Genomic DNA, 15490 nt, shown 5'->3' on the forward strand with positions numbered 1-15490 from the left:
TCGTCTGAAAACACACTGCGTCCAGTATTGTAGATGGGCGCACCACTATAGGTGCGCCTTTCTCTGTTGCCGCTTGAAAGGAAGCTTCAACGGGTTCATAAGTTCACCTTGCTGACAGTCCGTGGTGCTATTAACGTCGTCGCTGTGCCTATGGATATTTGTCTCGCAGAAAAAAAGACCACTTCCTGACTCAAGTAACGTGACAGTAAGATCCTACATGCTCGCACGATGGAGAACAGTCCTCTCGGGCGCTAGTAGCGCCGTGATGCTAACAAGGGAACCTCCCCATCGCACCCCCCCCTTAGATTTAGTTATATGTTGGCACAGTAGATAGAGGCAGGAAGACTACTCAGACAGTCGATGCTGATGAAGAACGTCTCACTGGTGCAAGAACGAACGTGGTTGCTGTCTCGAACGATGACCAGCAATTCTTCAATAAAGACACAGCAGCTGTGTGGCAGGGAGCATAGTTCACTGCACCTTGCATGTGTGAGGGCAAAACCGATTCATCTGTCAACTGTACAGCCCTCATCAGGTTATACCACTTCCAGACCTGGAAATGGGCCGAGGCTGGCCACGGACAGGCGATGAAAAACCGCTGGGTCATCAAAATCTTTCGGTCCTAAGGATAGACCGAGACAGTTGAGGATGAAGTACATAACATTGCTCCCACACGATAGCTCCATGACAAGAGATAACATATGCGAAATGCGATCGTGCCTTCAATCCTCGGCCTCTGTTACTGTGGGTCGATCTGCCTATCAGAAAAAAAGGATGAGGTGGCGAACATAGGGGTATACCGCGTAGTCGAGCAGCAATTGTTGGAACCTGATCCTTAGTGGTATCAACAACTGTTTGCTCGACTGTGCGAAATAGCAGTACGTTCGCTGGAGAGACCACAGCTTCTGGGAGTAGGCTATTCACAGGACTGCTCCAAAGGGCACTTGTCTGAAGTCGGACCCCACAGTGGTGTATTTGGCAGAGCATCCGCAAAGCTGAAGGCAATGCTGAGTCATCTACCAGAATCTCATAATCATGAGCGGACAGGATCAGAGCTTTGTGAAGCCCCAAAGTGAAAAACAGTGTGTGTCAACTGGTGTTGTTGGGGCAGAGAAGAATATTAAGGTGTGACCACGCATTGAAGAGCAGTCCCAGAAAGTGATAAAGACTCCAACACGTAGGCCAGTTGGTCGCTGAAGTTCTGGTTGTGGATCGACAGTATGATTGTGACAGAAGCGCATGACGCATATTATGGCGGCTGAAAACTGTAAACCACGGGTGACAGCCCAGTACTGCACACTTTACATGGCACCCTTCATTCGGCGTTCTGAAAAACCCACAGTAGAGGAGCAATACAAAATGTAAAAATCGTCAGCGTACAGGGAGGGTGACACTTTAGATCCCACAGTTGCAGCTGCACCATTGACAGCCACTAGCATACAGAGCCCTGCAGCAAGAACTTGACGACACCAGGAGTTAACATAAACCGTTTACAAGTCGAAGAAGACAGGGATGGAATCGAAAGACCCCGAAATTCGAGGTACCAATACAGCCGCTAGTTAACCATACATTTTAGCAACTTGCAGAAAATGTTATTAAGTCTAATTCGGTGATAGCTGTTCATATGAAGGGCCGTTCACCCAGTTTCAGTACCGGGATGAGCAAGCCTTCTCGCCATTTAGATGGGAACTCACCCTCAATCCAGATACGACTGAAAACGGCAAGGATATGACGTTGGTGATCCATTATAAGGTGCTTGAGAATTTGGCTGTAGACGTGGTCTAGCCCTGGAGCCACATCAGTAAAAGGGCTAGGGCATTGAGGATTTCTCATTTACTGAACGAAGCATTATATGGCTCCAGGTAAGGCGTACTGAGAGACTCAACCTAGGTTTAGGGTAGCATCATTGATTAGTAATCAAAACGTCATCGGTCCCTGGTTCGAAACCAGCCACTGGTTAAATTTTGATTCATAATCAGCACTGGCGGCCGAAAACTTCTGGCATAAGAAGCTGCCCTCATTCTGCCAACAGCCTGGTCAAAGAGGGTGGACAAGCGGACAGAGCACTCACTTCTCCTTGGCGTGGGCACAGGGCGCTAGTTTCTGACTTTTAGCGGCACGCTCATTGTATACTTACTTATACATCGCCAAAGAAACTCGTATAGGCATGCGTATTGAAATACAGAGTTGCGTAAACGGGCAGAATACGGGGCCGCGGTCGGCAACGTCTATATAGGACAACAAGTGCCTGACGCAGTTGTTAAATCGGTTACTGCTGCTGCAAAGACAGGTTATCAGGATTTAAGTGTGTCTGAACGTACTGTTATAGTCGGCTCACGAGCGATGGGCCACAGCATCTCCGAGGGAGAGATGAAGTGGGGATTTTTCGGTACAACCATTTCGTGAGTGTACCGTGAATATTAGGAATCCGCCAAGAGAATGCAGAAGACAATGGAAGCCACTGAATTAAAGATACATAACGTGTATCCACACGTTGGTAATTGGTAAAAGAGTCATGATGTTCTCTCCATTGGCAAAAGATTCCGGAATAGTCCCCCATTTGGATCTCAGGGAGGGGACTGCCAAGGGGGAAGTGACCATGAGAAGGAATTGAATAACCAATGAAAGGATAATGTTCTTCGAGAAGGGGCGTGGAATGTCAGAAGCTTGAACGTGGTACGGAAGCTAGAAAACCTGGAAAAAAATACAGAAGCTGTCTATATATACTAAGGGTCAGTGATGTGAAATGAAAAGAAGACAGCGCTTTCTGGTCACATGAGTATAGGGTGATATCAACAGCAGCACAATCGTATAACGGGAGTAGAATTCATTATGGAAAGGAAGGTAAGGCAGAGAGTGTGTTACTGCAAACAATTCAGCGATTGGGTTGTTATCACAATCGCCAGCATACCAACACTGACGACAATAGCTCAGGTATACATGCCAACGTCGCAAGCTGATGATGAATAGATACAGAAAATAAATGAGGGCATTCATCGGGTAATACAGTATGTAATGGTAGATGAAAATCTAGTAGTCATGGGGGACTGAAATGTAGTTTTAGAGGAAAGAATAGAAGATATGGTTACAGGAGAATATGGGCTTGGGGCAAGGAACGAGAGAAGAGAAAGACTAATTGAATTCTGTAATAAATTTCAGCTAGCAATAGCGAATACTATGTTCAAGAATCACAAGAGGACGAGATATACGTGGTAAAGGGCGTGTGATACGGGAAGATTTCAGTTAGGTTACATCATGGTCAGTTTCGAAACCAAATACTGGATTCTAAGGCGTATCCAGGACCAGATATAGACCCAGATCACAATGTAGTAGTGATAAAGAGTAGGCTGAAGTTTAAGAGATTATTCAGGAAGGATCAATACTCAAAGAAGTTGGATACGGAAGTACTAAGGAATGACGAGATACTTTTGAAGTTCTCTAGGGTTACAGATACGGCAATAAGGAAGAGCTCAGAAGGCAGTACAGTTGAAGAAGAATGGACATCTCTAAACCTAGCAATCACAGAAGTTGGAAATAAAAACACAAGTACAAAGAAGGTAAGAAACCATGGGTAAGAAAAGAAATACTTCAGTTGAACAATGCAAGAAGGAAGTACAAAAATTGTCAGGGAAGTTTAGGAATACAGAAATACAATTCGCTGAAGAATGAGAGAAAAGGAAGTGCAGGTGAGCTAAGACGAAATGGCTGCATGAAAAATGCGACGACATGGAAAACTAAATGATTGCTGGATGCACTGGCCTCAGCATATGGGAAAGTCAGAACAACCTTCGGTGAAATTAAAAGCAAGGGTTGCATTAAGAGTGCAAAGAGAATTCCATTGTTAAATGCAGAAGAGAAAGTGTACTGGTGGAAAGAGTACACTGAAGGCGTCTGTGAGAGGTAAGAGTTGTCTGATGTCATGTGCTTGGCTTGAGGAAAAGTAAAGGCACAAGAGAGATAATTTTGAGCTGCCGTTGATAACGGAAGCAAGACTAAAGAAAAATCGAGACACATTTATGGAATTTGTCAACCTGGAAAAAGCGTTGGACAAAGTCAAATGGTGTAAGATGTTCGAAATTCTGAGAAAAATAGGGGTTAGCTATAAGGAGAGACGGGTAATATACAAAACGTACAACAGTCAAGAAGGGATAATACGAGTGGACGACCAAGGACGAAGTGATTAAAAGGTGTGGAAGACCGGGATGTAGTCTACTGCCCTTACTTTTCAATCTGCGTGGAAGAAGCGATGACGAAAATAAAAGAAAGGTTCAGTAGTGAAATTAAAATTCAAGGTAAAAGGATATACATGATACGATTCCCTGGTGACATTACTATCGTGAGTGAAACTGAAGAAGAATTACATTAACTTCCGAATGAAATGAGCACACTAATGAGTAGAGATTGAGAGTAAATAGAAGAAAGACGAAAGTAATTACAAGTAGCAGAAGTGAGAACAGTGAGAAACTTAACATCAGAATAGACGACCACCAATTGGCAGATGAAGTTAAGGAATTCTACCACCTAGGCAGCAAAATAACCTATGACGAACGAAGCAAGAAGGTCATCAAAAGCAGACTAGCAAAAAGGGCATTCCTGGCCAAGAGACGTCTACTAGTATGAAACACAGGACTTAATTGAGGAATAAATTTCTGAGAACGTACGTTTAAAGCACAGCATCGTATCGTAGCGAAACATGGACTGAGGGAAAACCGGAACAGAAGAGAATGGAAGCATTTGAGATGTGGTGCAACAGACAAATTTTGAAAATTAAGTGGATTGATAAGGTAAGGACGGAGGAGGTTCTGTCCAGAATCTGAGAGGCAAGGAATAGGTGGAAAACACTGACAAGGAGAAGGGACACGATGATAGGACATCTGTTAAGACATCAGGGAATGACTTCCATGGTACTAGAGGGAGCTGTAGAGGGCAAAAACTGTAGAGGAAGACAGAAACTGGAATACATCTAGCAAATAATTGAGGACGTAGGCTGCAAGTGCTACGGTGAGATGAAGAGGTTGACACAGAAGAGGACTCGTGGCGGGCCACATCAAATCACTCAGAAGACTGACGACTCAAAGAAAAAAATGCGAAGTGAAACATAAGTGAATTCGCTCCACCCGCTGTTTGAGGACATGCAGGCTGATAATACTCGGAGACCCCCCCCCCCCCCTTCCACCATGAACCATGGACCTTGTCGTTGGTGGGCAGGCTTTGGTGCCTCAGAGATACAGATACCCGTACCGTAGGTGCAACCTAAATGCAGGGGTATCTGTTGAGAGGCCAGACAAATGAGTGGTTCCTGGGGAGGGACAGCTGTCTTCAGTAGTTTCAGGGATAACAATCTGGATGACAGACTGACCTGGCCTTGTAACATCAGCCAAAACTTTCTTGCTGTGCTGGTACTGCGAACGGCTGAAAGCAAGGGGAAATTATATCGTAATTTTTCCCGAGGGCATTCAGCTCTACTGTATGGTTAAATGATGATGGCATCCTCTTGGGTAAAATACTCCGGAGGTAAAATACTCTCCCATTCCGTTCTCCGGGCGGGGAGTACTCAGGAGGACCTCGTTATCAGCAGAAACAAAACTGGCGTTCTATGGATCGGAGTGTGGAATGTCGGATCCCTTAATCGGGCAGGTAGGTTGGAAAATTTAAAAAGGGAGACAGATAAGTTAAGGATATATATATAGTGGGAATTGGCGAAGTTCGGTGGCAGGAGGAACAGGACTTCTGGTCAGGTGAATACAGGGTTATAAATACAAAATCACACAATGGTAATACAGGAGTAGCTTTAATAATGAGTAAAAAAATAGGGATTAGAACAAGCTACTATGAACAGCATAGTGAACGCATTATTGTAGCCAAGACAGACACGAAACCCACACCCACCACAGTAATACTAGTTTATGTGCCAACTAAGTCTGCTGATGAGGAGGAGGCTGAGGAAATGTATGATGATATAAAATAAATTATTCAGACAGTGAAGGGAGACGAAAATTTAATAGTCATGGGGGGACTGGAATTTGACAGTAGGAAAAGGAAGAGAAGGAACAGCAGTAGTTGAATATGGACTGGGAAGGGGGTGAAAGAGGAAGCCGCCTGGTACAATTTTACACAGAGCATAATTTAATCATATCTAACACTTGGTTTAAGAACTATGAGAGAAATCTGAATACGTGTAAGAGACCTGGAGATACCGGAAGGTTTCAGATTTATTACATAACGGTTAGAGAAAGATTTAGGACCCATGTTTTAAATTGTAAGACATTTCCAGGGGCAAGTGTGGACCCTGACCACAATTTATTGGTTATGAACTGCAGATTAAAACTGAAGAAACTGCAAAAAGGCAGGAATATAAGGAGATTGGACCTGGATATACTGAAAGTACCAGAGGTTGTAGAAAGTTCCGGAGGGAGTGTTAGGGAACGATTGACAAGAACAGGGAAAAGTAATACAGTAGAAGAATGGGTAGCTTTGAGAGATGAAACAGTGAAGGCAGCAGAGGATCAAGTAGGTAAAAATACGATGGCTAGTAGAAATCCTTGGGTAACACATGAGATATTGAATTTAATTGATGAAAGGAGAAAATATAAAAATACAACAAATAAAGCAGGCGAATGGGAGTACAAACGTGTAACAAATGAGAGTGACAGGAAGTGCAAAACGGCTAACCAGAAATGGCTAGAGGACAAATGTAAGGATGTAGAAACATATCACAAAGGGTAAGATAGATACTACCTACAGAAAAATAAAAGAGACCTTTGGAGAAAAGAATGTATGAATACACAGAACTCAGACAGAAAACCAGTCCTAAGCAGAGAAAGGAAAGCAGAACGGTAGAAAGTATATATAGAGGTTCTATTCAAGGAAGATGTACTTGAGGGCAATATTATGAAAAGGGAAGAGGATGTAGAGGAAGATGAGAAGGGAGACATGGTACTGCGTGAAGAATTTGGCAAAGAACTAAGACTTAAGTCGAAAGAAGGCCCTGGGAGTAAACAACATTCTGTTAGAGCTACTGATAGCTTTAGGAGACCCAGCCATGACAAAACTCTTCCATCTGGTGGGCAAGATACTTGCGACAGACGAAACACCCACAGACCATCAGACTTCAAGAAGAATATAACGACCCCAATTCCAAATAAAGCAGGTGCTGACAGGTGTGAAAATTATCGAACTATTAATTTAACGAGTCACGGTTGAAAATACTAATACGAGTCCTTTACAGAAGAATGGAAACACTGCTAGATGAAGCCAACCTCGTGGAAATGTAGGAACACGTGAGGTATTACTGACCCTACGACTTCTCATAGAATATAGATTAAGGGAAGACAAACCTACGTTTATAGCATTTGTAGACTTAGAGAAACCTTTTGCCAATGTAGATTGGAATACCCTTTTTAAAATAATTCTAAATGTGGCAGGGGTAAAATACAGGGAGAGAAAGACTATTTACAATTTGTACAGAAACCAGATAGCAGTTATATGAGTCGAGGGGCGAAAGGGCAGCAGTGGTCGAGAAGGGTTGTAGCCTATCCCCGATGTTATTTAATCTGTATACTGATCAAGCAGTAAAGGAAACAAAAGAGAAATTTGGAGTAGGGATTAAAGTCCAGGGAGAAGAAATAAAAACTTTGAGGTTTGTCGATGACATTCTAATTCTGTCAGAGACAGCAAAGAACTTGGAAGAGCATTTGAACAGAATGGACAGTGTCTTGAAAGGAGGATATGAGACGAACAGATGAATATCAACAAAAGCAAAACGAGGGTAATGGAGATGGGCAATGGCAAGTAAAGCGTATCTGGAGAAGAGAAATTTGTTAACATCGATTATAGACTTAAGTGGCAGGAAATCTTTTATGAAAGTATTTGTCTGGTGTAACCACGTATGGAAGTGGTGCATGAACAACGAAAAGTTCAGACAAGAAGAGAATAGAAGATTTTGAAATATGGTGCTACAGAAGCATGCTAATGAGGAGGTACAGAACAGTATTGGGGAGAAGAGAATTTGTGGTAAAACTTGACTAAAAGAAGGGATCGGTTGCTAGGACACATTATGAGGCACCAAGGGATCACCAATTTAGTACTGGAGGGAAGCGTGGGGGATATAAATCGTAGAGGGAGACCAAGAGATGAATACAGTAAGCAGATTCAGAGGGATGGATGTTGCAATAGTTACCCAGAGATGAAGAGCTTGCACATGATAGAGTTGCATGGAGAGCTACATCAAAACAATCTTTGGGGAGAAGAACACAACGAAAACTCTCTTGAGGCCTAAGCATAATGCAGAGCAAAAATTTGGCGACAGCATCTGTGCCATGTAGACAACATTAAGAAAGGCACTAGGAACACCTGCGGGGGACTTGTGTCTCTAGAGGCATCCAACATTTGCCCAAACACTTGAAGTCGGGATAAATGGTCCAACGGTAGTAACATACCGTTCCCAGCATTCTTATTTCTGTCGTATTAGTAGGTGGCAATCCTAACCACAGAGTCGGTTAAAGAATACGAGTTGCTACATTTATGGATCTCACTTATGACATTGGAGAGCCCACCAAAAATGTGTAATGACCACGCCAAATTTGGAAGCGCACCAAGGTACTGTTATCTGATGGGGAAATCCTGAGGAACACGGGGTCACTAAGTCTGCTGCAAACAGATTGATTATGGTTGTGCTCGGGACAGTTGTATCGGTGCCTTCACATAGCAGGGTGTTAAGGGCGATGGCAGAAGTCAAAGCCATCCCAGTTGGCATTTTTAGAGCCCATGTGGGTGTGTACACCCAGGCGAGTGATGCAGAGCGTGGGATGGGACAGCTGGAAACTGATTACTACCACAGGTCATCACTGACATCCAAAGGGTGGAGAAGTTTAGGGTTCCAAATAGAAAATCAGTGGCTGAATAAGATCGATAAGCCACACTGTGGGGGCACCGGCATTCAAGAGACGAAGATCAAACTCTGTGAGCGAAGTTTCGACAGCTTTACCGCACTCAGTGGTCGCACTTACAACCCACAAAAGGTTGTGGGCATTAAAGTCATCTCAAAATGAGGAAGAGTGCGTGGGGGGAGGGGGGGGGGGAGGGGGAGAGACAGGATTGAGGAATCAGCACAGACAACTCTTTCTGAGACACTTCAACATCAGGAGGAAGATGTGCGAGTACGTTCAAAATCGTAAAATCCAGACACATTCTCATACAGTCAAAGCTTGCAAAATTATTTTTGTATTTCGACGTAACTGCCCACAAGTAGTGTAACTGAATGAAATTTGTAATGTTTATTAGGCGAGACAAATGGTCGTCAAGCCACAGTCACTAAAACAATAAAATTTTTAAGAGGTTACATTACAAGTGCGTCGAAATTAGTAATGTAACCTTTCAAAAATTTTATTATTTTAGTGGCTGTAGCTTGACGACCGTTTGTGGTGTCAAATAAATACGTTAAACTTCAAAACTGTACTGAGTGGTAGTGTTTTGCTGTAGATAGAGTCCAGAAACTTTGTGCAAACTCCACCCGACACTCTGTTAAAGTCAGTCCAATTCTTGAAATAGCCCCGACAGCCATGGAGGTGCAATGCTGGGTGCCTGTTTTACTGGAGGGCAATGAAGAAAGCAGGGAAACTCATAAGAAACCTCATAGCTCAGCCAGGTGACGGAAAAAACCGATACAATTCCACTGGGAGATCACACTATCAGTATCCTGTGGGGGCATAGGGGGACTAACGATGCAGGTCACGCCCCAGGAACAACACTTACAACTAGTTGCATGTGCATAGCATCAGTATACATCGGTTATGAATTAGGGGCATCAGGACCTTCAACTTTCGTGCAGAATCAGAACATGTGAGATCCAGTGTCATGGGGATCACCAGAACATACTTCATCTTGGAGATCTTTTTGTCTATTTTGTCTTTGGATAATTCCGACGTTTGCAAGGGCTTGTCTCTTCCAGTTTCAGGGACAAAGGAGGAATGTCAACACTCACGACCAGGAACCTGTGGCTCATTCAGCCACTGGCTGATATCTGGTTGCAGATCAGCAAAATCTTGGATGGGGAGCATCCTGAGGGATCCTTCTGGGTGACAAAAGACAGGGGAGTCTGTTGATTATCTGAAGCAGGATTGAAGACTGACATCCCCAACGGTTGATGACTCATTGCTCCAGAGTGGGTGTGGAAGAAACAGGAAGATGGCCCCAACCATCAGGCGAGCTGGAGTACTCGAGCAGCCCCAAGGGCCTGCCGTAGAAAACACAAAGAGTGAGGGTATTGTCACTACAGAGGATGACTTTGTCATAGCTATAGCAAACAGTCATACTTATAGGACGCAGATGGTCACATTTCTTCTCGTCTCCTGAAGTGAGACGGTCAAATTCTTGTACCCTTGTATTTTCTTTTCTGTTTGGAATATGGTGCGGTCCAGTGGCCATGGGGAATGATGCTCACCACGAATGACGCAAATCGATGGTCACATTTCTTCTCGTCTCCTGAAGTGAGACGGTCAAATTCTTGTACCCTTGTATTTTCTTTTCTGTTTGGAATATGGTGCGGTCCAGTGGCCATGGGGAATGATGCTCACCACGAATGACGCAAATCGATGGAGCAGTACAAGGAGTGTTAACGTGCAACTTGTAACGCCGGAAATGCATATCCTCTTATTTCCATCTATTGTACTGTAAATTTTTTCCTTATTTTGTTACCTGAAGATATGACATTTCTATGTCTTTATATATTGTAATTGTTTTAATATATATATATATATATATATATGTCGATGTATAATTGGTTTGTTTTGTAAATACTACTTGTATTTTTACGCTTGGTCTTGCCTAGGGAAAACTATGCTATCGAACGATTACATCGATAGGTCGTGTACAGAACCAAAGTGTTTAGGATCTTTGGTAGTGTTAACTCTGCCGCGTGAGCGCGGGCAGAGCAAGGGTCTGGCTGGAGTAGGGCGGTGGAACAGGTGTGTTGTGTGACGCTCCCGCGAGTTGCCGCGCTTTCGGGATTTGGCAGCATGTAATTGCGCTCGACTTGCTATGATAGTTTCTGACACGGTGTCGCGGACGGGAAGCATTAGCTGGCGCACATCAAGAGGCCGTTTCGCCTGGTGACCGTGTCGAGAAGAAGGCGCGCCAACATCCAGCTTCTGCAACAGCGACGGCCGACAATGAGTGACTGTCGCCACCTCCCTGACCGATGATTTCAAACCTTCAATCAACCAAAAAGGAAGACTAAAAGCACATAAAGTTTTAGAATTGTATGGCAGACCTCAGCTTTTTCAAACTGTTGCGTCACGAAATTACAGCAACTTAGCATGAACCTCTGTTGCTCATTGTGCCAATTGGATTACCAAGCAGGGTCCCTTCCTTTTCCGGAATGAACCCGAGTGTCGTTGAAATTCAAACGCCAGCATTAAAGTAATATCATTCGATTTCACTGCTTTAATTTCAAAGTTCAGTTAAGGTATTCATAGCTGGCTACAATATTTAGATTACACAAGCACAACTTAAGAGTACGAGTTTTGTTACCATATTTTAGCTTACCTGTGACTGCAGCTCAGCTTGGTACGTACTAAATTTTACTATTGTTAATTGTTCAGAATCATTTAATTCAAGTTCAAAGTTAAATCTCTTATTTCCAAATTCCGTAGATTCAAGTAGTTTTTGAAATTATTGTTGAGGTAGCCCAAGACTAACCTTATTTTATTGAATTTCGAAGTGCTTCAGAAGCAAAGTTCACTATTAATTTCAGTCACTAAATTAACTTTCAATTTTCCGGTTTTATTAATTCTTTTGCTAAATTAAGTCAGAGCGTAGCGAAATTTATTACTTCTGACAAACATTCAGTTTTCACACAACACGTGTCAACCTTCAGTTGCCACGTTTTCAGTGCTAAATATATGTGCATTAATCTTTCATTTTCAGTTAATATAGTAGTTGTCCATGGGACTGGCGACCGTAATTTTCCCAAAATCTCAAATATCTAATTAACGCCAATTAATTGTTAACGTAACGACCGCACATTTACTTTCTTTATTAACTTTACCCCTTTTCAAAATTAATTTCCACCAATTTCATTTGGATTTTTCCTTTCATTTAGATATAACCCTTTCCTCCCTCTTTGCCAACAAATTAACTTCGGTAACGATTGACTTTCCCAAATTTCCATTAGGTGCACGCGGTTTAATTTTTCACTGTCATTAAGTGAGGGGGAGGTTACAAACTGACGCCCACAATCCCTAAAGATGGGGCTGGCATTACAATATGAAGACATCTGCCCAAATCTCATGCACTTGAAGCACCGCATGGGAAGGGGAACATACATTTTCAAATTGCGTTGATACGCCATCACCTTTTCAGGCAATGAGTCGCCTTCAAAGGCCAGTATTAACACTTTTGTCCTATAGTCTCCATTGAACATGACGGACAAAATCCACACCTCATTGCTCCAAACTCTTTGGCAGACACAGTGATTTTCCAGTTCAGGCATCAATAGTGCAATCCCAGCATGGTCAGGTAGCTACCACAGTGTAGGTACTTGATGGCAACAATGGGGACCATACAGTTGAAGAACGTGCCCGAAGAGACTGTCGAAAACCATACACAAATTAAGGCATAGTCAGCAGCAAGAAGACAAGACAATGGAAAGACAGAGAGGAAAAAAGAATAGTAGAAGGGTGGACTTGCAGCATAAGACGGGAAGTAGCACTGCAAGGACCAGGGCCTCGTGTTGGAAAAGCATGTACTCACAAAAAGAAATGGTGAGCCCCCTTGGACCTGGGAAGGGGAGGGGGGGTGACAAGGAAGGGGCGAGGAGATGATGGTACCGAAAGTACCCTCTGTAACGTACAGTAAATTATCTTGCAGAATATAGATGTGTACTTAGTTTGTTACCAGAAATTCGGTATTTAATCCGCCGATGCGTCCAGAATCTTCTACGCAGATTTCTCTGCTGATCTTCGACGATCGCTAATGCAACAAACGTCCACTTCCGTAAATAAGCTGTGGTGTCTGCACCACAGATGTAGCCATCAAGAGTCGTAAATCACTTTGAGGAGCACATTTTGTGTGATGTCCCCGCTCGTTTCTTGGTGCAGAAACATGCCCCGTGCGAGGAAGGCACAATGCAAATTCCAGAACCGATTAAATCCACGAAATAATATTCCCAACTGGAAGTGCTTCGGAAAAAACGAAGCGAGCTATACAATAGGCCTTATTTCCAAAAGTGGGTGGGGAACCAAACGTACCAAATGAACGCTCAGGTACATTTAATCACAAAAAGTTCTACACTTCGTTATCTTCCTACTTCCCCGTCAAGCAAATATGATGCGAGAAACCATCACATTGACGTCTCAATGCAAACGGACCATTTCAGTACGGCTAATCGCAGTGTGCTAAAGGTAAAGCACAAGATACAGAGGAAAGCAGTAGTTGAATTACATAGCAGTTTGCTTTAATTTTTTACCCTATAATTCAGGATGTGAGTTGTGTGAGAAGTCGCGATGAGACACACGTTCGATGAAACAGTAGCATTTATTAGGTTTATGGAGGAAGAAATACATGAAGTTATGTGGTAGTTTTAAATATATTTTTGAGCTGAACAAAGTAAGAAGAAGACGCTTTTAGACTTCCTCTCGCAAGATTAGAATGCATTACATTTTGCGTATGGCGAACTACCAGCGGATCTTTACTGTCTGAATCTGATATGAATGTAAAACGCCGTCCGTGTCAATCCTTCTCGGATGTAGATACCATTTTGATCATTTACAGAGACCTAATAACGGCACTGGTCACCTGTCCAGAATCTCTAACGAACTTCACGAAAAAAATGTGAGCTCTCAAAAACAAATTCCGTCATTTAAATTATTTGGATTTGACATTAACAATACTTGATTACAAAATATATTTCTACATTTTTCGCACAGAAACCTGCACTGATCAAATAGTTCAACACACACTCATTGTCAGATCTTATTCATCCACAGCGCTGTTTCCACTCCTTTATCTAGTAATACATCTCAAAGGTTTCTCCTTGAAACAACAAAAACTCTTGCCATTTGTACATTTACGATGTGGTATTTTTGTAGAATAACGTTACATTTTTTTCCATGATTGTTTCTTATATTTTCGTTTCTTATCAAAACTGGCTGTAGGATTTCCCTCCATTTTCTAACGGCTGCATGTTTTAACTTTCATCAATATGGTTAACGACGGTATGAGGCCCAATTACTTACATACATCTTAAAGGCAATGAAATAACGTCTTGAAAGTCTGTATGAGTTTGTTAGTAGCCACGTCAATTACAATCTGCTTCATATCTCGGATAACTCCGTCTAGCAGTAGGAGTTAACAACTCAGAACGAGTGGCTTTGCGTAAATGGATGTAGACGGCAGTTGGGACTGACCCGTGTGAATGCAAGATACCCCTCACAGCACAGTAAACCCAAGTATTCGAATTTTGTAGAGTGTGATTATGATCTAAGATCCCCCTCCCCTTTCCCATTTCTTTTCAGTTATGAATCTGTAAATCCATTCTTCTCGTACTATCAAGATCGAGCTAGTGTTGTGTCCCAAAAGCGCCAGCAGACTCAGTTCCAGTTTTAGCCCTTCCCGAAGTCTATAGTAGCCTGTTCACCTTCCTAACAATTCACCGCTGAAAATATTCCACCCACGTGGTTTCTGTGTACACTATGATTTGCATTTCACGCCAGTTATTACCGCAATAGCACGGTCGCTGCATATTTACGAGAAGTTTCATAGATTAAAGAAGAAACACATCCAGCAGACAATTGTTTACACAAATAAAACAAGCAAAGCAAACTGAACAGGAGCTCTGTGCATTCATACCGTTTTCCATATGAGGTAGTGGCTGAGGAAGCATCCCACTTCTCCCATCGTCATTGGCCTGCCAACACAGAAAACATTAACACATTAGTCACATTAACACATTAGTCAAATCGCCAACAATTTATTCTAGACGCTCTCGACCTCATTTCCGCAGGAAGCCACCGATACGGTTTAGAATATGCACGCCAGCAGTTGATGAGAAATGCAAAGCAATAACGTAGCGCCAGTAATTGATACAGCAACTCTGATTGAAACTGCTGAAATTAAAAGCACTTGTCAGTTTTACGAGGCAATTTACGAGTGTAATATAGCGACCTCCGCGTTATGAATCCGACATTAACCGTTATTTTCGACGGAATGTACCACTCTGCAGGAAACTCCGTCGTAAACGTGCTGGAGAAACCACGGCACAGAAAATTCATAAACGGGAACGGCGCATTTCACAAATGCCTACCGCCGTGCTTCGCTTCACTTTGCACATAATTCCACGAGATTGCATACAGGAATTGAGGGACGTTTATCTTCCGCAATTATTATTCCACGCTATGGATCACATGTTAACACCAGCATCATCCAAAATAACCATTAAGAATTTAAAACTCATAAAACCATTAGAAAGGCTGTGTCTGAAGGGACCAATATT

General features: G+C 42.8%; 1 protein-coding gene across 1 annotated transcript in view; it reads right to left on the reverse strand.

Moving 5' to 3' along the window:
• The window catches only part of LOC124613064 (glycosyltransferase 25 family member), an 804128-nt gene that overhangs the window by 124144 nt on the left and 664494 nt on the right, over positions 1-15490 (reverse strand). Inside the window, 1 exon segment of the mRNA XM_047141647.1 lies at positions 14848-14905. Coding sequence (XP_046997603.1) covers positions 14848-14905 — 58 coding nt within the window.

The sequence above is a fragment of the Schistocerca americana genome, chromosome 4, assembly GCF_021461395.2.
Source record: "Schistocerca americana isolate TAMUIC-IGC-003095 chromosome 4, iqSchAmer2.1, whole genome shotgun sequence".
NCBI classification, from domain to species: Eukaryota; Metazoa; Arthropoda; class Insecta; order Orthoptera; family Acrididae; genus Schistocerca; species Schistocerca americana.